Source organism: Anabas testudineus, chromosome 9 (assembly GCF_900324465.2).
Source record: "Anabas testudineus chromosome 9, fAnaTes1.2, whole genome shotgun sequence".
NCBI lineage: Eukaryota > Metazoa > Chordata > Actinopteri > Anabantiformes > Anabantidae > Anabas > Anabas testudineus.
The window spans coordinates 17,086,108-17,108,714 of record NC_046618.1 but is presented as its reverse complement, the minus strand read 5'-3'; the positions used below and the strand labels follow the sequence as shown (position 1 = coordinate 17,108,714).

At 41.8% G+C, this 22,607-nt stretch overlaps 2 protein-coding genes across 2 annotated transcripts; one reads left to right on the top strand and one right to left on the bottom strand.

The window, feature by feature from the left end:
- The first annotated feature begins 3,167 nt into the window (after positions 1-3,167).
- Positions 3,168-10,156, top strand: LOC113151099 (secretory carrier-associated membrane protein 1-like). Its single transcript, XM_026343930.1, has 9 exons — positions 3,168-3,379; positions 4,196-4,276; positions 4,501-4,611; positions 5,104-5,212; positions 5,870-5,998; positions 6,435-6,594; positions 6,892-6,993; positions 7,080-7,197; positions 7,366-10,156. The coding sequence occupies exons 1-9, from the start codon at positions 3,323-3,325 to the stop codon at positions 7,525-7,527; spliced, it is 1,029 nt and encodes a 342-aa protein (XP_026199715.1). The 5' UTR covers positions 3,168-3,322; the 3' UTR covers positions 7,528-10,156.
- A 164-nt stretch (positions 10,157-10,320) lies between these two features.
- On the bottom strand, positions 10,321-20,970 carry LOC113151211 (LHFPL tetraspan subfamily member 2a protein-like). The gene is made up of 3 exons (XM_026344116.2): positions 20,864-20,970; positions 12,288-12,998; positions 10,321-11,892 (listed from the first exon to the last, which is right to left on the bottom strand). Exons 2-3 carry the CDS (start codon positions 12,697-12,699, stop codon positions 11,636-11,638), a joined length of 669 nt encoding a protein of 222 aa, XP_026199901.1. The 5' UTR covers positions 12,700-12,998; positions 20,864-20,970; the 3' UTR covers positions 10,321-11,635.
- Positions 20,971-22,607: the final 1,637 nt, after the last annotated feature.

Here is a 22,607-nt window from a genome sequence, read left to right as displayed (position 1 = left end):
TCACCAAATAAACTTGGAAAGCCAAGTAGCAGAGTTAACAGGCCTGAGCTAATGACATTGATGTGGAGGGCTGCACGCTGGAGTGATTGTCTGACTGTTTGAGGCCCAAAAGCAGCACTAGCAGGCTCATCATGGACCCGCACTCTCATTATTTGGCCACAAATGGAAATGCAAATCGCTCGCTTTGCTGCGGACGCCTCAAATTTATTAAACTAAAAGGTTTAATTTCCATTTTTCTCTGCATCAGCTTTATTTATAAATGTCGTGCCCTATGAAGACCCTGTTATTTTCTCCCTCTCCTGCAGGCTCTTAACAAATCTGCTCATTAATATGGAAATGGAGAATCAATCGCTTTTCCGGCGACAGAGGGCTGTTTCACTCGGCAGTGTGTAATGCGCTCTGACTGGTCATCAGCACAAACAAATTCACATGCATACACATACCATATATAAAGCTATATATTACCACAGTATCTATCTATATCTCCATCCATATATGAGAATTTTATATTCCACATTGTATTTTACTACATGGCCATAACATCAGCTCAGTACTGAATTGTCTAGCTCATTCAGATGATTGTCAGACTGCTGCCAGAATGGCACCAGATGTTGCAGCATTAATAACCCATAATATCAAGTCCTGCTTATCCAACCTTTCAGAGCCCTAAAACAACACTCATAGACCTTAATGAGATCTAATTATGCACAAGGTTCTTATTCAGGGCAATATGACGATAATTGCATCTGGAGCTTTTAACACTTGGTCGTGATGGTGGCCAGTAAATTGCCTCTTGCTCTGTCTCCTTCTGTCTGTCTGTCTGCCTCTCTCAACCTCCTCTCTTATTCTGCCTTTCCACAGTCAACAGTGGGGAGTGAACTATCACACCTATCTGGTCCCCGACCTAATGAACATTTCTAAATGGCCATGACCAGCTGGTTAAGAGACTAATGTAGCAGCTATTAGCCAAAGCGGTTGTTTCCACACAGAGTCATCGGAGGAAAGCAGCATTTGAGCGTCGGGAGAGAGTGGAGAAGGACAGACAGGTTCTCGTTTTCACACTATTCCTCTCCGTGCACACACATATACAGTATAGACATACACACACAGCGTGCAGCATGTTTATCTTTCACATTCTGCAGCAAACAAACCATGTGACGTTTTCTCAACCCACAGTGCATTAGCGCTTATTAGGGCCTTAGGTGTGAGTGTATGTGTGTGTCTTATTAGAAAAGTTCAGCTTCACTCAAGGTCTTAGCGATGCGGTTGCAGACCACTGGCCATTGATTATTCATAGAGTCTGTGATTGGGTCCATTAATACGAGATTAGGGAAGGAACCGATGCTCATTTTGTGTGTGACTGTGTGTGTGCTGGAGTGCAGGTGTGTGTTTGTGTGCACTGTGGACAGGAGTTGAATCGTAATGAACCCACAGTTTGTGTTTAGTCTGTCAGCGCGGCACATATATAGGTACAGTACATAAACCAGAGCGCACAGAATATCTCCGTACAAAGGTGCATAAAAGAAGCAAAGGAGTTTAAGCTAAAGTTATTGCATGTTAGGGTGCTACAAAACCAAAGCAGCATGGTGCCTTTGTTTAAATACGAGCAGTAGGACTCAAACAATAAAACGGAATATATTTGGCACCATCATTTACCACATACTGTAAGATTTCCACCTAATAGCATTTGTTCTTCAATTGAAACTTAATCTGGGTAAATGGTGCTTAAATGTTTAAATCACATTTACAGGCTGTCAACTGATCTGGTGCTCTTCACATGGTCACCCTTCGTTTAAATGAAAATAAATTGATGGCAAATGAGAAAGGAATCTGCAAAACCAGCAGAGGGGACCTATTGGATCGTAGCTCCCCCAAGTGGGCATTTCTGGCAACTAGCAGAATCTCAAAGCCAGTGAGGAAAAGCACACGCTCACGGAGTCTGATACTTCTCACTGAAACAAGTGAGATAAAATGATTTTCAGTAAATTGTCTGGGATTGCTGCAGAGAAAGAGGTTGCTGTTACATATCAGTAAAAAAGGCTGCCTGGTTTCACCTTTCAAGTTTGTTTGTTTTTTTCTCACAGGAATAAACTGAGCAACTGAGCAGCAGACACATCCATACATCATCATCCTTATCATTATTAAGACCATTAACATAATCACCATCATCATCAAGTGAAGGAGATAGTTGTTGTGTCTGACCTACAGGAGTTCAAATGGTGTGAAGTGTGCATACAGTAGGTATTATTATTAAAATGTACGTTAAATATCAGAAAAACCAAATATTGTAAATTATTATGGGTATACAGCAATGTTGCATCTGAGGAAGGTGGTGGAAAATAAAGTGGAGGAAACATTTCCCTCTGAAATGTAGGGAAGTAGAAAGTAGAATACTAATGGAAATAAATGACTTAAGATAGAAATATCTCCTCATATATATATATATATATATATGTGTGTATGTGTGTGTGTGTAGGCTATAGGCTACTATATAAGTATACTTGACTATAAGTCAACTGGACAGAAGGGCATATAATTAAGGAAATAGCATATCTCAAAGGTTTATTAAAAAAGCTGCCAAAGCTGTAATACCAAGTGGGAAGATGGGGTGTCAGGGAGATCCGAGACCCCCACAGTCCCTCAGGTTGATAATTTGTGTTACATTATATTTGTTATTCTTATAATTTAATTAGAATAATTAATTATAATTACTAAATTCGATGCATGCTCTTGTTTAATTATATGACTACAAACAAACTGGCACACTGTGACCCCAGGTGGAAGCATTTCAGCATAGGAGCAGGCTACTAGTTGATGTTTGTGTCTCAGGTTAGAGGCTGCACTGATGTAAGACTGAGAGAATACACCATAAACACAGGAAGCAGGACGTTGGGGATAAAGGTCAACAGAGGCACAGCATCACATTTGTGCTCCCAGGGCCCCATACTGTGTTGACCTGACCACGTCTCAACTGAAAACAACCCGAGAATGAGTTATTATATAGTTTTACACACAATTATAGCAACCAGGTCTGCAAAAAGCAGGTGTGGCATTCACCCCTACAGCCCACAGGTGTGCTCACATGTCCTGTACCTGTCCAGGAGTCATGCTTCCCGCGGTGTGGAGACGGTGACGTAGAGGATGCTTCTTGTCACGCATCCTCCCTCCTGCCATTTTTCTGCTAGCAGCTAACGTGCACAGCACTGGGGTCTCCATCAGCAGGAGGCGGAGAGAGAGAGGCAGGTTAATCGAGGGATTGAACCTTCCCTGGAGACTCGGGAAGCTCTTCCACGCAGAAAACCGTTATCAGAAAGCCTACATCATGTCGGATTTTGACAGCAACCCGTTTGCAGACCCGGACTTCAGCAATCCCTTTCAGGTAGCTAACTTAGCTAGTTAGCCAGCTAACACCCGTTGAGGCCAGTCTTATTTTAGCATCCCTGCTAACGGCTAGCTTGACAGCTAGCTAGAGGTTTGCGGCTAGGCATCAACGAGCTAGTCATCATTTACAACATTTATGTCATAACTCGCACATAATAAGCCAGTTAATCTTGTAAAGATGCAAAATATTGTGTAGCAGTTGAGAATGAGAAGCATTTGTTTTTTTTCCCCTGGTAAAATAACGTTTATACCTGCTAAGGACAAAGACATAACGATGCTAACTGGTCAGCTCAGCCCACCGTCAGTAAACATTTACTGGCTCCTTAACAGTGAACTGGGTGTTTAGCATCAATTAGACATATTGTGTGTCTACAGCTGTTTCCAGATTCCGCTGGGACTAAGGCTTGGGAGATTATTTCTCGTAATAAAGATGTATGTTGACACAGTGGTTTACATTTAGCAACATGTGCATTAATTTAACGCAGTACGCCCATAGTGAATCTTGACAGCTAAATTAACTAACACTGAACACCGTGTACCACCACAACTAATGTTTTTACTTGTTTTGTTTTTTCCTTTGGATGCCAGAAGGATGCAACAATCACTGTTTATTTATCTTAATAGTATATTTCAATTGTCTCTGGTTTTCATCAGAACCTATTCGACTTGTAAACTGCCCTACCTTTAATAACAGACCATAGGTTCCCATCAGTCTGCTAGTTTCACTAGCAGCAGGTGATTTCACTGACAACATCAAACACTTTAGATAATGTGATTGTAGTTTTTACTTACTGAAACACTCTTTGACTTTTAGGATCCTTCGGTGACCCAGGTGACCCGGTCTGCCCCTCCTGGTGGTCTGGAGGAGTATAACCCCTTCACAGATGCCAGAACGGTCAGCTTAACTAGCATCACTATTGATTAATGTGTACATGCATGTGTTTGTGTGTTTCTGACTCAGTGACCTCATTTTATCCACCAGCCTCTTTCTGTCATGCTCAGCTCACTCACAGAGGATTTTGCTGACAAAATATGAGTGTGGCCTGATTAAAGTTTGGATTCAGAGTCTGTCTTCTGATTGTACAAATGCTAACATACCAGGTCTATGCTGGATTACAGGCAGCCCCTGGAAATGCCCCCAAATCTACTCCTACCCCTTCCCAGAACACACAGCCTGCTATCATGAAGCCCACAGAAGAGCCACCAGCTTACTCGCAGCAACAGACACAGGTACTACACACAGAAACATGTTCAGATGCTTTGAATCACTTTTTGCTTAACTTGTATTTATCCAGTGTAGGTTAACTGTGTATGCCCTCAACACGTTTTGCTCTTTGCTTCTGGTTCACATTTCCTCTTGTCCTTCATTTACTCTTCTTTTATCTGATGACCCAGCAGCGGCGTAGTGAGGTACTGTCATCATCTGGTGTTTCCTGTACCATTTGATGTCACTGTCTTGAATAGAGTGAATTTATCTAAAGTTCTTTCCTCTTGTAGCTTTCCCTTTAAAACCTACTTTAGTAATAACTGTAGAAAACACGTGGATGAACAAAAGTAGCTGATTGCTTTTCTAATAATAACCAACTTTTCCCTTATTAAAGTAACACACCCAAGCTTACCTGAGTGGAAACATACCTTCATTACTTACCTTACTGAATTTCAAAATAAATGCCTGTCAGATGTTAGGCGGTGGATCTTAGTGTGTTTCTTTGTCTGTGTTAGGACCAAGCGCGTGCTCAAGCTGAGTTGTTGAGAAGGCAGGAGGAGCTGGAGAAAAAAGCAGCAGAGCTTGATCGTCGGGAGAGAGAGTTACAGTCTCATGGAGCCACAGGTCAGCCAGTCCATCATTCTTTACCAATCAAAACTAGATTCATGACAGCAGTTAGCAGTCTAAAGTCCAAAGTAGATGAAAACACAGCATGATCAAGGTACACTTGGGACAGCACAATTTTTTTCTGGCATAAACTGCTCAGCTTATTGATTACACTACAACACAACTGTACTGTGAACAATTTTTACCTAAAGGTAAAGACAGACAATTGGAATTGACAGTAAGATTCAGTCAGAAAACCTGGGTCTCGTCCAATCTGTAATATATATTCAGTTTTTTTTATTGAAAGACGGTTGTACAATGTCCAGCAAAAATATGAAGCTTAACTTTTCCTTCAGACAAACGGCTGTCTGAGACCAAACCTTATCTTCCAAAAGGAATTATGTCAAAACATAATCAGATATGACGCACCCAGATTACACCCAGAACTCATATTCAGTTATAAATATTAAAGTTACCAGCTACTCTTCATTTAACATGTCATGAAATACATCTGAGGCATTCTACCATCAGAATCACAAATATAGAGTAGTTCTGGTTTTGTTTTGTTTCTCAAATACTCACTGGACCTAAGTATGCCTTCTAGTTTTTCAGTTTTGGTTGCCAACTGTCAAACTGTACATAGCAAGTCATTCACTGTCTCCTTTGTTCACATAGGGCGTAAGAACAACTGGCCTCCACTGCCAGAGAATTTCCCTGTTGGCCCTTGTTTCTACCACGACATCGCAGTGGACATTCCTATAGAGTTTCAAAAGACCGTCAAGATCATGTACAACCTGTGGATGTGTAAGTAGATCATCTGATATTATAATTTTAAGATGTTTAAATTCTCTCACAAGCCTCCTAGATGTTGATTTATAAGATGAATGCACATTTTTTATTTGCAAGAGCAACCAGTTGCTCCTTTCAGATTCATCAGAGAATATGTGTTTGTTGTTCAACACACTTTTTTGTTATTTGTTAAATGGACATTATTTATTTTGCTGAGCATATATTGTAGTTTACTGTGTTCCCTTGCTAAAGAAGCATTAAAGTTCTCCATTTTGTTGGCAGCAAACAAGCAGAAATACTTGTAAACAGGCCAGAGCACTTTGATGGCTGTGCTGGACAGCTTTTATTTCATTATTTATTTAAGCTGACATCTTGTGCAGTCAAGCACACCTCTCAGAGTTTTGCAAGTGCTAGCAGCATTGTGGTTTTCATTTTGTTGTTTCTCCACCAGTTCATGCAGGCACACTCTTTGTGAACATGTTTGGCTGCCTTGCCTGGTTCTGTGTGGACACAACTCGTGGTGTAGATTTCGGTCTGGCCATGCTCTGGTTTCTGCTGTTTACCCCCTGTTCATTCGTCTGCTGGTACAGACCGCTGTACGGGGCTTTCAGGTAAGCAGGTACATAGAGAATACACTACTGTCTGCAGCTGTAGAGAAATGCACACATCACAAGCAACACATCTCTGTGGACAACTAGTTTGAACTGATTAGGCAAAAGCCAGCTTGTCTTGGTGGAAGGTGGATCAACTTTGTTAAAGCTCATTATCCTTAAATACAATAGAAATACATGGATAAAGACAGACTGAAGGAGCTCAAGAATAGTTAGTGTTTAATGGAGGATGAGTTGGTGACAGGGTGGTGTGTGAAGTGCTCTCTCTCATTTCTTTGTTCTCTGTCTCCACAACAGGAGCGACAGTTCATTTCGCTTCTTTGTCTTCTTCTTCGTCTATATCTGTCAGTTTGGAGTTCACGTTCTGCAAACTATCGGTATAACTGGCTGGGGAACATGGTGAGCGTTTGATACTTTTGCTGAGGCTGTGTCTCTGTCAGCATGTACTGAAATACACTCACATTGACATTGCTCTGTTCTGCCAGTGGTTGGATCGCAGCTCTAACTGGTCTGAACACCAGTATCCCAGTGGGCATTATCATGTTGCTGATTGCAGCCCTATTCACAGCACTGTCTGTGGGCTCGCTCATTATGTTTAAAAAGGTAACACAATCACTTTAATTTAGATTAATTCATATTTTTTTGTGGATAAATGCAATCTGACTAATACAAATAGTGACAGTGAGTCATATGACGCCAGTTCTCATAGTTGTGATAGTTTTAAATCACATTACTTCATTCCAGCTGACTTTTCTCTTCCACTCTTTGCAGGTACACGCACTGTATCGTACCACTGGTGCTAGTTTTGAGAAGGCTCAGCAGGAGTTTGCAACAGGAGTCATGTCTAACAAGACCGTCCAGACTGCAGCTGCCAACGCTGCAACTAATGCTGCATCCAGTGCTGCTCGTGGGGCCTTCAAAGCTCATCCATAAACTGACCCACATGTACATGCACACATACAACTGTATACAGACACACACACACACACACACACACACACTCACTGAAAAGATGGAGATGGACAATTCTGACCCAACTGGTTGTCAGATAAACTTGCATTTATGTACGAGTATTGCAATGCTACCACAGCCCTGCAAACTCTACTTGATGAGTGACCAGAGCTGTCCATCTCCACTTGAACTCATGTATCAGTAACAACTCTCACACATCCACCCTGTCTGCTTTTCAGTCAGGTGACTGCTCACATCTCTTGAAACATCCTCCGAGTGACTCAAGATGTGTTCTGACTGTGTGGGATATCATCTCACATGCAACCTCACTCCTTTGCTTTCCCTGTTCTTCTGTCCCCTTGAGGTGATCCTAGGCCAGGTAGAGGTCGCAGCATACCTTATTTTTTTAATGATGATGATCGCCGCCGCCAAACCGCTTGCTGCCTGGTTAATACAGCATAGAGTCATGAGAAGTGATAAACTGATCACGGCATTTTGCACATGAAGTAGTTCTGTTTTCTTGGTAACATACATAAGGTGCAGTGTGTGTGTGTTTGTGAATGGCCGACCCTGTGTGTGAATGTGTACCTCACGTTAAGGAAATTGTGGCTATCACTTGTTTTTCTTAGTTTTCATAATCCAATGCTTGATCATTGAGATCTGAAAGGTAAATCGTACCTTGTCATATATCGGCGCTTCTATTCTGAGACAAAATAGTCTCATTATAGTAAAACTTGATTCATATAAATAGGAATATGTATGTATGTACGTTCTGACTGAAGAACCTGCCACCTGTCTATTAACAATTATTCCCACCCTGTTCTACTTTTATTGGCAAAAGAGGCTTGATTGGCATCTGTGTGGTTTACTAAAATTTGACAGCATGCATGTTTAGCACACTCAAGGTAGAAGTTATTCTATCCAGTTAGCTGCGTCTGTGGCTACAGGGGTTGCTGGTTCAGATGAATGGCTGCCTGTTCACTTCCCCTTTGGTTTCTGTGAACGTTGTTGCATGTCTTGGTGGCTGTTTGACTGATTGATGGTGATCGGATCTATTTTTAAAGATGCACTGAACACCCAGATCAGTAGTTTGCCATTTCTCACCACAAACCTAATAGATGTTTCATAAGATGCTTTCATAGACTGTTGCACCAAAAGCGGAAAACCTTGAAATTCATCATATTTTCATTTAACACGTGTTTGACATTAACAGACTACTGTGTGTTGTTGTAGCCCTCGACTCTTGGTTTAAAAACTAACGCTGCTGTGAATCTGAGAGCTGCTTGGTCGCATCCTCTTGCTGTTTCTCGATGAAAAGAACAAATAATCCACCTAAGAAGAACTGAATAGTGACTCATGTTTGCACACATATCATGATAAAATGATGATATTTCTTCAGATTAACCTGCATACACAAGCTAGTAATTTTAGTCCACTGATTTTCTTCTGTCATGACTCAATTACTGACATTTCACAGCCAAAATGAACATTGACATAAGAGAGAATTGGACTTGATGCACATTGAGCGATGCCATTAAGATACATTAATTTATGTATACAGTGATAAGTGTTATTCAGCACTAAGTCGTACACACTACCGATGCTGAAGTGAAATACGGATGCGAGTTACATTTGTGTTTTGCTTTGACAACGAACATAGTGATGGTGAATGTCTGAAGATGGATGAGAGATAACTGATGACTGAGTACTGTCATTTTTACACATTTATGGACTGTACATTATAGTGGATTTAATACTCGTGCGCGTTTTAACAAATGGGAGAACAGTAATCTGTCTGGAAACAATTAGCCTACATCTTGTCAGTATTCTTTTTGTTTGGAAATTGTTTAAAATTCATTGCACATTTCCTGTTTTACTTTGATCTTAGGGCAAAAAAAGAACATGTATTTTATTTATGGCGTAATTTAAAAGTTGTTTTCACTTCAGTTTTATTTGGTTTTGATTTTTACGTTATGTATTATGTTTGTGCAGTTTTGTAAAGACGTGATCATAGCATCGGCTAGATTGATTTAAAAAAAAAAAAACTGTTCACTGACTTCGCAACTTGACCGTGCAAGAGGAGTATTTGTGTGGGTGAGGATGTGTGTATGACTGATATGAAAGGGGAAAAAACTATCCCTCAAGTGTTATTCTGTATCCTAAAAAGCTGTGAGAAATCTACCAAATGTCCGTATAGATTTGTTTTTAAATCTTGCTTTGTGATGTGTCCCCTTGCCAAGTTTTACTTTACATTACACAACTTTTCTTTACCACAAACACCTGCAATTCCCAAGTATCTGTAGTTTAAAGCTGTTCTATGAAGCCATGCCACAGTGGGTAACTTTTCATTGTATTTGGCGAGATGGTCTGCAGTACAGAATGTTTGACGTTTGCTGACACAAAAAGTGTTTTTTGACCTGTGACCATGTGATTTCACTAAATCCGAGAAGAAACTCATTCAAAAGGGACACTTGTATATTTTGTAAAGTTGAAAATTTGATCCCCATTATCAATCATGTGTAAAAAGAAATGTAATGCACTCTTGTCTGGCCTTTATCGCATGTGAAATAGTTTGAGTTTTGTATATTTATGGTATTAACATGAAATAAAATTTGAAAGAAAAACTTGTGGAATTATTTTAGAAAACCAAACCACAGTCTGGCGTAAGTCCCTGTTTGTCCTGTCGACCTTCCAACTCTAGGTGTCAGTGTTGCTGCCAGGAGGAAACTGGGATTTACCAGGAAAGAAATCAAATTGCATAATTACACATATCACTTAATTTTACTAAAGACTATTTATTTGAGTACAAAATACAGACTATATCCCCTCATACACAGTATCAACCTCTCGTACATGCAGCCTCATACAATGAGCCACAGATGCTGTTACTTTTTGTTAATGTAACAAAAGCAGCAGACAGCATATTAATTTGAGCACAGACAAGACTACAAATGCTTTTTGGTACAAATCCATGTCGTGAGTTGACACGGATCTGACTCATTCTCACAGCAAACACGCTAGTTGAATTATTGCACATCTCATCTAAAATGAGTAAAAGCACAGCATTACAGGAATCGTATTACATTTACAGTGACTTGTAGAGTGTGGCTGGACATGAATGAAAACGAAGCGAATAAAAATACGGTGTGCTGCGATGTGAAATTAATCAATGTCCAAGTGCAAAACGCAATGTCAGGTGCTATGTGGAAATGGGATGATGATCCGTTTCTGTCTTGCCTGTGTGCCTCGCTGCATATCATTATGTTTTGTTGCAGCCTGCTTCATCTCACCGTGAGCACATCCTCGTCGTGAAAGCTCAACAAGGGGAAATATGGCAAGTCTCTGCACACACTCCACCAGTTATTAAGCTGCAACAGACCCACAAATACTCTGTTTAACAGGCGGAACTCCCTTTGACGTGAACTATCCCTTAAGTGGCAAGTTTGAAGTTAGCTACAGTCTTACTGTCCTGCTGTGCCACACAATCAGAGCATATGAACATTTAGAAACCTCAGCTTATAATTCTCCCTCTCTCACACACACACACGCACAAACACACAACATTGTTAAGTGTATCAGTGTGCACATCCTCAAAACATTCAGTGGTTTGTTAAAGTCTGCAGGTGTTATGATGATGGTACATACCTGTTTAACTTATCCACAATAACACTAACTCATTCCCTACCAATATCCTTAACTAAACACCTGCTACTCCAGTACAGTGGCTTGTTTAAGGCAAGAATTACTACAAGAGTAAACAGTATGTTGGTCAAAAACACTGGATAACTGTGCTGGTATCATCTTTCCAGCTGCTGTGCCCAAGCCTTTGCACCGGTTCAACCTGAAGTTGTAGAAAAGGATAATACACTCTCAGTATCACCAGAAAAGCTTCAGCAGAAGTTTCAGAAGAAAACTATTTAAAAAGCTGTTATCAATGCTTCTATGTTTTCAGCTAAAAGGCAGATGTTATTCAGTCTATCGTGAAGACAAGCACTAAGAGAACTCTAGTCTGCACCCCCTCCACTGAGATGAAGAGGTGTCCTTATGAGAGAAATTACACAGAGGATGATTTCCGAAGGTTTCTGACGGCTCAGAGTAGGCAGATCAGACTCTTCCCTTCCTCTATCTCCTCCTGAACTTTGTCGCTGGAGGTGGCAATCTCAGCCTGTGCAGACAAAACAGCACACAGGAACGTTGTGAGGGTTCCTCCTATCGCCGCGTAGAACGCCCAGCCGAGCGAGCACTGAGCTGGTCTGAAGGGCGAGGCCTCCTGACCGCAGTAGGTGATCACTTTCTCCGAACCCCAACCAGCAGGGTACAGCATGAGGCCCACCATCAGCAGCAGCCCTGCACGGACAGTAAGAGGTTTAGTCACATACATGTAAACATTGGAACTGAAAGCACAAACACATGAGAGCGCAGCTGGGAACATGGTGACTCAGCGCCGGTGAAGAATGCATCTACTCTGCAGCTGACACCCATTTGATTGGTGATAAGAAGAAAGACCCCAGTTCACCACTCCTACAGTAATAACGCACCATGAAAATCAGTCTCCAACTAGGAAAAGTATGACAGTGCATCAACCTGTCAACTCAGAGTTATGAAAAATAAAACTTAGCAGACTTCTTGACTCTAGTCTGGGTCTTATCTCCTTAGTGTTTTCACAGTCAACCACCCGTTATCTAGATGGAGACAGGCATTCAGTGTCTGGAATAACACACATACAGTGACCGATGTCTCACCTGCGATTGCCTGGAGCAGTCCACAGATGTTGAATATGCTCTTCTTCAGGATGCTCTGAAAACACAAGCTGAAGATGGAGATACAGGCCACGCACCCCAGCACTAATGTACCTGCTGCCAGAAACAACATTGCAGCCTGCCAGAAGCCGCTGGCCACTTCAGAGAATGTCCCAGCGTAGGGCCCACAGCTGACCCCTAGTCCCTGGCTCCCAACACGGAGGCAGCGGCTGTAGAGGCCAAGAGACGGTCGGTACTCCACAGAGTCCACTACAGGCTCACTCACGCTGGAGTCTGACCGAGGGAACCCCAGTAACCAATCGGGGCTCATGAAGGCGATGAGCTCAGCAAAGGCCACTATAATACTGAGCAGTGTCCAGAGCATGGAGCGGCATGTTACAATGACATGACACATGGCGCTTTCAGAGGTGGTAACAGCAATAATTTAAAAAATGTAAATCTTTTAAAGCTTCGAACTGAAATATTTCAATTCCTTTCCTTACAAAGAGAAAAGTCCAGAAGGGTCCTCGTTCAGATCCACGTGGGTTACTGATCTTATCGTCTGTGAGCAGATGTTTTCCCTCCTCTCACAGTTCTTTCTTCTTTACTTCCCCCTCTTCCTCTTTGAGGTCAGGTCCAGCGCTGGTCATCGCAAACAGCTACAAGGCACCAAAGCAGCTTCCCTCAGCCATGGTACCATCTAAGAAGCCACGCCTACAGACACAGAGACACATGATGGTCAGAGACACACACATACACACTTGTGTTTACACAAAAAGTGGGAGTAACTGACGTGTCCAAGGGGAAAAGTTTAGAAAACAGACGAACAGTAAGCTGAACAGTAACTCATTTCCCATCCACTGTGAATCACCAACTCCCTTTTGTTTATTGGATGTCCCACAGGATGTCCAATTTGTACCACTGTCCTCAAATCAGACCCATCCTCATCCATGACCTCTCTATAAAGTGCCGCTTCGTACTCACCGTCATCCAGCTATGAGTGCACTGTGAGCAACACTTCCAGATGTCTGCTGGAACATTCACGATGAATCACACACAAACACAGAAGGACAGAAAACAGAGTCGACGTTTTCCTCACAATTACTGGGCCTTTGTGCGTTTAACTGCAAAATGACAGGATCCTTGTGTGTGTGTGTGTTTTGCCCCTGAGCACCTGTCAACACAGATCAGCACAGAGCTCTGTTACAGCATGCCACGTTTGACAGTAAAGCACATGCCAGATCCTGAGTGCAGCGGCAAGCACACACACGACATCAACCAGAGCTCTGTCATACAGTTCCCCCGTTTAGGTTACACTTTGAATAAGTGCAGTAATTCTTTTGGATTTATTGTCGCATTTTGATGCTGCAGCAAAAAAAGAAAAATCTCTTAGTTCTTTATTCAACAACTTGATTACAAATAAGCTGTAACTTATAACAGATGATATTTTGAGAGACATCCTCTCAATCATGTTGCTATGTTATGACTTAGCTCATCCGTGGTCCCGTTGGCTGCTTCTCACAGACCTTCTGATGTCGTGATCCAGCATTATGATACACACAGGAAAAAATGTGGCATTAAATATGGCGTATTGACTGAATCACAAAGATGATTTTGAGAAGTTTAAAGAGTCTATTCACCTAAATTACAAGAAATAATTATTATAAATGTACTATTTTCCTGGCTTTGGCGTAAGAATATGATTCCTCCATCCTATATGCAGCTGTGGTTGGTTGATTTCTTCTCTTAGTTGGGGAAAACAATGATCAGTGAGCACAACGCCAGATCTACAGAACAAATCAGATATGTGGGCAGCAATTTCTAGTATTAAACATATACTTGAAGTCAATTCAATTCAAACTGTTGACATTCAAGTTTGATTATTATCCAAAGCAATGTAGTTCTGTGGGCACTATTCACAAAATCTCATCTGCCTCCAATGGACTAAAGTATAGGCACAAAGGAGGGGATCCATTAACACAGGGGACACAAACGAGCTGCCTTTTGCACAACTTACATGAGAGGTTTTTGTAATTTAGGAAAAGTGGCTCCAATCTGTAGCCGTTATGAGCCTGAACTATAAATCAGGCTTTCCCACTGTCTAATAGATTCACAACTGTCATAAAGTGGAAGGGAGGCTAGTTAAACTGAAAAGAGTGGACTGCTCTCATTGCGTTATTGCTCTAATTCTTCTAAATGTGTCCCATTGTTGGTGATGAAATGTTCAGCACAAAAACACTCATTAAGAATTGTAAATCACACTGATACCCCGAGGGAAATAACTGTGGTATTACGTTACACATAACCTCCCCTTCAGCCTCCATTTAGGACAGTAAATCAACTCACCACATCTGTAAGGGGTGAACACTGATGCACTATATTGGCTGATACGATATGATACGATGTGATATGTCAGGCCACAAAAGATCTCATGCAGCTAAAAAGGCAGACTGAATCATCCAAAGTTGGGTCGACTGAAAGCCAGAGCTTAGTCAATATAACAGAGTCACAGGCATGACATCCTCTGGAGAACAGGTATGAGATATGAAACTGTTTGGATGCAGGTATGATCCACTTCAGCAGGATTCAGTCATGTTTGCAGTGCAAGTTTTCATTTTTTCTGCTGCAGTTTGGTGCATAAAAGGAACTTTGTTTGATTCTTTTTTTATCTTGAGTGACACTTACTGTATCTGTAACGTTCAAATACATCTCATCTCATTCATTTAGCTTCAGCTTGAGTCTCCATTTAAATTGTGTTTTACTCTCATTGTACAATATTGCTTCTTAATTAGAGATTACATGAACCCTCAGCCAAAATACACTGTCGAAGTACTGTATAATTACCCAGTTTGAAGATAAACTGAACGCATTTCAAAAACAACTGAGCTGAGTGAAGTTTTAACAACATCACAAAGAAGCCAGAGCAACGTCACTATTTATCAGCCAAAAGGGAAATGGTAGAAATAAACAGGAAGCAAACAGGAAGCACCAGTGTCTAGCAGTCTCTAAGGCACAGTCATGAATTGTGAGGATGATCCGTCACGCTGTCGTCTTTCTATCTAAACTGTCACACACGTTTCTGAAAGTATGAATGTCTGAAAGAATATGTTTGGACTCCATCAACCATAGTTACAAGGAACAGACAGAATATATTATAATCTGACATTTGAAGTGTGTTTATATGGTTGAGGACAGTTTGGAGAGTGTCCTATTCTATTTCAGTCCTTGCGTTTATTCCAGGTTTCCTCACAAATCATGGTTCTCCTTGTTGTTATCGCAGTTTCCATTCTGCAGTAGTTACAATGGTTTCACACAATAGCACAGCTTTAGTACTATTTATAGCAACCATTACAAAACAGAAGTATATTGTAGGGTTTTAAATGGGTGTGTGCTTTGAATAAAATAAAATGTCCGTGTAAATGTGGATCTTTCAAGTGTGCACTCAACATGTATACACTGGATGTGTGCATGTTTGTTTGCACGGTTTATGTGTTCAACCACCCAAGCTATAGTTTTAGTTTCTCTGTGGAGTCGCCTCTCTTCAGCTGATTATAGTCCATCCAGACTGGGCACGGTGCTGTCTGTTAAGACTACACTATGCACAAATTAGCAGCTCTGACTCTAAACTACAGGGATGGAGCCTAAACATACCTTGTTGAGGCGCTCGGCAGGCACCTTGTGTGATCTACCCCAGTTCTTACAGGAAATCTTCTCAGTCATACCTTGTCGTGGCTCTCTGCAGTCTGACTGTGCTCAGAGGTGGATGAACATTTGAAGGGTTTTTTTCCCCAAAGAAAAGAGCAACACATATAGAGGAAGTATCTACTAAGGTTCACACACTCTCTTTTGGTTAATGTATTCATACGGGTAGAGCACAGTTCAATCTTCTGCACAGACTTTTTGTTGATAACAACTACAACACCCAAAGTAACTCCCATGTATAGATCTAATATGTCTTTGCATGTACAACAGTGTATACTGTGTACTGCCTGTGTGTGTGTGCATGTGAGTCTGCGTGCTGCGGTGTCATTCCACGAGCAGAAAGGTCACTACATCCTGAAACAGATTAATATTTTCCGCTTGTTTGCTGGCTGTTCAACAGACGGCTGGGAAAGGGCTTGAATAGTACTTCCTAGGTAAAGTCAAGATTTTCTGTGTGTTTATGTGTGTGTGCTGAGGAAGGAGAATTGTACCATTCACCGCACATCAGACTCTCAGAATTATGACTTATACATAACCCGGTCTCCGAGACGCTGTGGGTGAGAGGTCTCCGTCTCCCTGTTGCTTTTGATAGATATTTATCTTCAAACTGTCAGATCTTTGTTCCTGCAGATCTCCATGTGTCTCTACAATCACAGTCATAGATATGTATCATCACCAAAACTGACAGATCATGTTGTCTTATGCTTCTTTCATGACTCCAGGATGCTGAGGTTGACTGATGGTACAGCAGATATGCTACAAGATGAAAGCTGATCAGCAGTAATGTGGTTCTGCATCGGATCGGGACCTGCTTGTTCTCATACTGCTCTCCTGTCCTGACAGAAACCAAGCCTGCCACGCAACATTATAAGCATGTAGTGAGGGTTACAAGCCAACTTACACTCGGTTTTCCAATCCTTCATTCAGCAAGCCAATATGAACAGTCCTGTTGCTGCCATGAGACTTTTGTTCATGGAATTTACAAAACATACAATCCGTGGGACGACGGCCAGCCATGTGGACTACAACTCTGGCTGTGGAAACTCTTGGCCAAGCAGCCTGTATGCTCAATAAAACTTCAACTAATGAAGCATAACATCAGTTCAAGTCAAAGCCCCAGACAATGCAGTGGATTCAAGGCGTATGTGGGTCAGCGGGTTGGACGTTAGGGTAGTACATCTACAGTAATTGGTCTGAGATATCAGCAATGGCGCTGGTAGCATGCCAAGGTGCTGAGGTAATGATTGCTGGACTCTGCAGACAGTTCTGGAGGGTGAGAGTAAAATAAGAACTGAAGGTGGGTGGTTGAGAGATCTAAAGCACAGTTGGGCCAGATTGTTTTAAAGCAGAGGTTAGACACAGCTGTTCAGAGTTAGCAAAATAAAAACAATTCCATTCATGGACATGAATTAAAACTTGTGAGATAATGGAAAAGCTTCATTGCAATGGGCATATGAGCTGGTGGATCACCCACCTACTTGGTGGATCACCCACCAGTTGATCTGGGCTGGGTGGACTCTATTTGCTGCTCATTGATCCTGAACCAGAAACCTCAAAGCAAGGCAATGTGTTCCCTAAGCTGCTGCGCTTGGTCTGGTCTGGTCATGCATCTGGACCAGCCAGGAGGAAGGCCCTCAAACCAAAACCACATGAGAGGCTATTTCACCATTTTCAGGGCTACACAGCTACTCAGACAAGATGTGGACAATGGGGGGAATCGCAGGCCACTGACGAGGGCTCAATCCCCGTCTGCATCTCCAAGCGTCAGGAGAGATGTGAAACGAGTTTGGTACTTGTCAGAGCTGGGCAGGACCAAACATATCCCTCCTTTATGAAAGAATGCAAGCAGCTGAGCTCAAGGTGAAGTGACGGAGAACTGAGCAATGTAGTACAGATACTAAACATACGCCAACAACAAAATGGAAAAAGATCACACCCTCAGGTCTCAATTTCCCAGGCAACTTCCTCTTAATTTATATGGAGAGGCTTCAGTCTCGCAGCCTGTGGCATAATAGCGGATGGTGTAACAGCAGATAAGTTATAACATCAGCCGCAGTTGTGACACCCACGCCCTCCAGTGCTGACTCGTAAACTTTCATCACAGCTCATTTATTTCTGCTCAACAACAATAGATCAACACAAAGCTTTCATTGCCCCCAGCAGTCTCAAAGACAGATTTGGGAACTTGGGAAACTCAAACCATGTCCACCATCAGAGGTGTAGAAACAACAAAGTGTTTCAGACAAAAAGGGATGAGAGAACTTACATGCAACACTAATTATTTCTACATTATATCCTCCTTTGATTGTCACACCTAAGCTTTTAGCCTCAGGGAGCCACCTGCATGATTCATACAAAACACAGAGACAGAGGAGAGGTCATGAAAAAAACATCCCACAAAACACCAAAGAGTTCAGTTTTTGTTGGTTTGCATGAATCTCCTCAGATATTATGACACAACCGGAGCTGGTCTCTTCAATAACTTTTTTTTGCTAACCATAACCATGTGAGCCACTGCTTTTTTAGTCCTCCATAAACAACAAATGAAAGAGTTGCAAATGTTTCCCATGGATAGGTATTTACCACAACTTGTGTCTCATAAAACGTCAACCAGTGAGTGATGGCTTCCATCAAATGCATTACAGTGCTCCGGTTTTATTAGATTTATTATGTACAGACCCACAATAAACACTATAAAACCTTTCAATCAGTATAAATGCATTAAATATTATCTACTTGTGCACAAAGACTGAAGAAATACCAGCAGTTTCAGCTTGCAAATACAACCAGGGAGGCCCATGGTTTCAATGACAAAAAGAGGCCCCATAATGTAAACAACAAGTCAACAGCGAGGAAACTTCGAACTGTGTGCCAAAACAATACAGCCCACTTTACTGACGCACAAACACCAAAACAACAACACACTCATACTCTGTGAAAGGTGCCAGCCTGTGCTCACTGATCCAGACTATAATTGCATCAAAACGCATGACTTCCCCAGAGAAAAGTATCAGCCAAGCTCGTTTTTGAGTGTGTGTGTGTGTGTGTGTGTGTGTGTGTGTGTGTGTGTGTGTGTGTGTGTGTGTGTGTGTGTGTGTGTGTGTGCCAAAACGCCTGAATAAAATCATCTCTCTTCATCTGGTGCAACTCAGCTCAATCAAGTCTGCACAAAGACGTGCTGACACCGGCTCCCTCACTCACTCTGTAGCTCTCAAAGACATACCATCGTTGAGCCTAGACCGCACTCCGTCACTTTTTAAAAGACGGGCGATTGTGGCCCCAAACCTATTCAATCCGTGCAACATCCCGGGGCCCCTCACTCCCTCCAACACTGACTTTGTAGTGGCCCCCACAGTTTCTGGCACACAAAGCCTCTCAGTGACCCTCGCATTTTACTTAGCCCATGACAAGCCTGACGTGTCCTCTCTTTACTCCCTCGTCTCTTGTTCACCTCTTTGTTTGTTTCTAAAAAAGATGATGGATGAACTCACAAACTCTTCCTTTCTTCTTGACTCACCACTGTCCCTCGACATTTCAAGGATGGGATCCATCATGACAAACATTTTGTCCACAATCTGAAACCACAGAGTCATAATAGCTGTGAGCAGGTACAGAATCTTCTTGTTGTCACATCCACTGATGTATGATGTATAAGTGAACAGAAAACCACAAATAAAACAATTAGGATGACAAAACAGTCTGAACTGTCTTGCTTTTTACATTTTTTAATTAAACGGTCACTTTACTTGTCATGGAAAGTACTGCTTAGACCGTGAAAAGGGTTCCAGCTGTGTGATGGCCGCCTCAGCTTTTACACATCAGAATACCCAAAGGGGATAGATTTGATTTTAGCGCGTTTCACATTGAATTCAGAGTAAGATAGTGGATTCGTAGAGAGTAAAGAGTGCACGAAAAAGCTGGCAAACGTTATATAGTACGCAGCAACAGGGTAAGGTTTACGAAACTATTTGTTCTAATCATAAATCAGTGAACTCAGCCCTTTCTGCTGTTCTAAAGTTAATCACAGAAGAGGAAGAGTAATTGCTCTGCTGTCTAGTATAAACCCAAACACATTCAAACAACATTTATTTGCTAAAAACATCACAACTTCATTTTTTAACACTGTAAAAATTCCAACCAGTTTCTCCATCTAACGACATGTAACGTGTTTGCACTTGTTCCCGGTGGAAAGCAGTCAGGTTTTCACATCAACTGCATCATAAAATAAATCGCTGGACACAAGCTGCGCGGATTAACAACAGTGTAAATGTTTTAGGGTCGTTGATTCATCTGTAAAGACAAAGGTGATGGCCTAGCCTCGGCCTTCCTTACTTTTAGTCTGTCCTTGAACTCTGTGAGAATAAACACTGCACATTTTGTTTAGCTTGTGCTGTAGAGCTGCTTCCCCTCACACAGCTCCATGGGTGGCTCTCACACAGGCAGGACGTCCTCCCTGCACTTCAAGGACGTGGGGTTGTGGTGGAAGGAGATGAGATAGGGGAGACTGTGGCGTGATGTGGACAACATGTGTGTTAAAGACAGATTGAGACCATAAAAATGAAACTATATAAAAAAGAAGAAAGTGCAGTGGAATAAGCAGAGGTGACTTCTACAGCAGGGCTGTCACGTCCCATCTGCTACCAGATGTTGTACCTGAAGCCAGATCTCACTCATCAGTTCAGATTCAGCATGCAAACTCGAACCACTTCACAAAAAGCAGCTGCCAATAAAGCAGGATATGGAATTAGACGCTCGACAGTTTCATGAACGTCACGTTTAGCGGCAGGAATCAGGACGTGTGTAAAATCAGTGCCAAAAATAAAATAAAATAAAATAAAGCAGCACTGTGTGCGCTTGTTGAGTTATCTTGTACATACCACCAGTCGGAAAGTGTGCAGCTTTCTGCAGACGCTCTTCATGGACAGACGCTCCCTCCTCTCGGATGCTGACTCTGGGTCCGGAGCAGCTCATTCACTGACTCTCTTTTCTTCGGGACTCTTCTCTTTCCTTCAAACAAAGCCATCCCACTTTTTACCATCTGACGTCGTCCTTTCTCTCTCTCTCTCTCTCCCTCCTCCCACTTCTTTCCCTTCCCCCCAACTTCGACAGCAGTAAAGAAGAAAAGCTGCGTGAAAGTTGAGGACGACTTCCTACAAACTCCTCCAGGTTCATTCACGCCTCAGTTTTTTATTTCTTTCCCTGTGTGATGCATGTTTGAATAGCACATTAGTAATTCCCTGCTTTTCTGATGAACATGCACTGCTAAGATTGGAATAACTATAAATTAATTATTAAAGAATTAGGATAAATATCACAGTATCACAATTACATACATATAATGTTATTTTAAATGTAGAAAAACCTAAGAAAATAACATTTTAGGTGAACATTTAATCTGAACATGAGTCAGTATTGAATCTTTCATTATTACAGGCCTGCTTATGCAACAGTATATTTCAAACATCTGTCTTTTTAATGATCTGTATTCAGATGTGCTGCTTGAAGGACCGATATCTTATTGCATTTGTGGACATTTTGGGAAATGGGATATTTCTCTCTTGTCACGAGTCACTGTACATGTGAACACTGATGTCACGTCTCCACACTAATTCTACAGTCAACAGCTGGTTTTTGTATCTTAGCACAAAGACAGGAAACACAGGGAAACTACTGGCTTTGCCCAGAGTAAACACAATTAACCTTGAAATAATCTGGCACACAACACCCTTTAAAACCACAACATGTCACTTTTACACACATGTGCTTCTGCACAGATGAAACAAACACATCGTATAACATCAGATTTACAGGTTCACAGATGCTGGAAGCAGGTTTTTGTATTTTCAGGGCTGATTCCTCCCGTTTCGTGTCTTTGTGCTATGATAAATTAACCAGATTAAGCTTTATACTGTATTTGGCGTACAGACATGAGAGTGATATCTGCTGTAATCTTATTAAATTCTGTGCAAGAATGTGAAAGCCCGTATTTACCGAGATGTTGAACAGTTTGCAGCTAAAGACTGGGGTTTGACTTGAGCTCACTTAATGAATGCCCTGACAGCTCTGGTATTATTATTATTATTATTATTGCTTGTGGAATCAGCAGCTCCTCCAGCTCTGCACAGTTTTCACCACCTTCTTTGTTTTCTTTCTGGAAAGCTCCAGAAAATATTTCACGTCTTTTAGCTTCCCTCTGCATGTTGTGCCTCCTCACAAACAGCGCTCTTTCCTCTCGTCTCACTCACGGAGCAGAGCTGGAGACACAAACCGCACACATTACATTGTGGTCTGTGGAACTGTGACAACGCAGGGAAGACTGGGACTGGTATGAAAGTTTCGGAGAGAGCACTGCTGCAGGGAACAGTGAAAGACATTTGGCCCCAGCTGAATGTTTCGAAGGATTGTGTGGCTTGTAAGCAATGTTCAATGGTGACAGCGATGAATTACTAAATGAAAACATGTTTCCAGAAGCAGAAGGAAAAATAGGCTTTATAACTTTGTGTGCCTTTTCATCTGTGGACTCTGTGAAACATCCTATATAAGACTTGATATAAATTCAAGCTTCATTCAGCTGCATTCAGCTCCAGACATCTGTGTTTAAAGTCTGTTTACATTTTATTC

Excerpts from the sequence above, each read along its gene's own strand:
- LOC113151211 (XM_026344116.2), bottom strand. The coding sequence starts at position 12,699 with ATGTGTCATGTCATTGTAACATGCCGCTCCATGCTCTGGACACTGCTC. Across the intron at positions 11,893-12,287 it reads ACTGCTCCAGGCAATCGCAG|GGCTGCTGCTGATGGTGGGC; the intron begins GTGAGACATCGG and ends CTGTCCGTGCAG.
- LOC113151099 (XM_026343930.1), top strand. The coding sequence starts at position 3,323 with ATGTCGGATTTTGACAGCAACCCGTTTGCAGACCCGGACTTCAGCAAT. Across the intron at positions 3,380-4,195 it reads ACTTCAGCAATCCCTTTCAG|GATCCTTCGGTGACCCAGGT; the intron begins GTAGCTAACTTA and ends TTTGACTTTTAG. Across the intron at positions 7,198-7,365 it reads CGCTCATTATGTTTAAAAAG|GTACACGCACTGTATCGTAC; the intron begins GTAACACAATCA and ends CACTCTTTGCAG.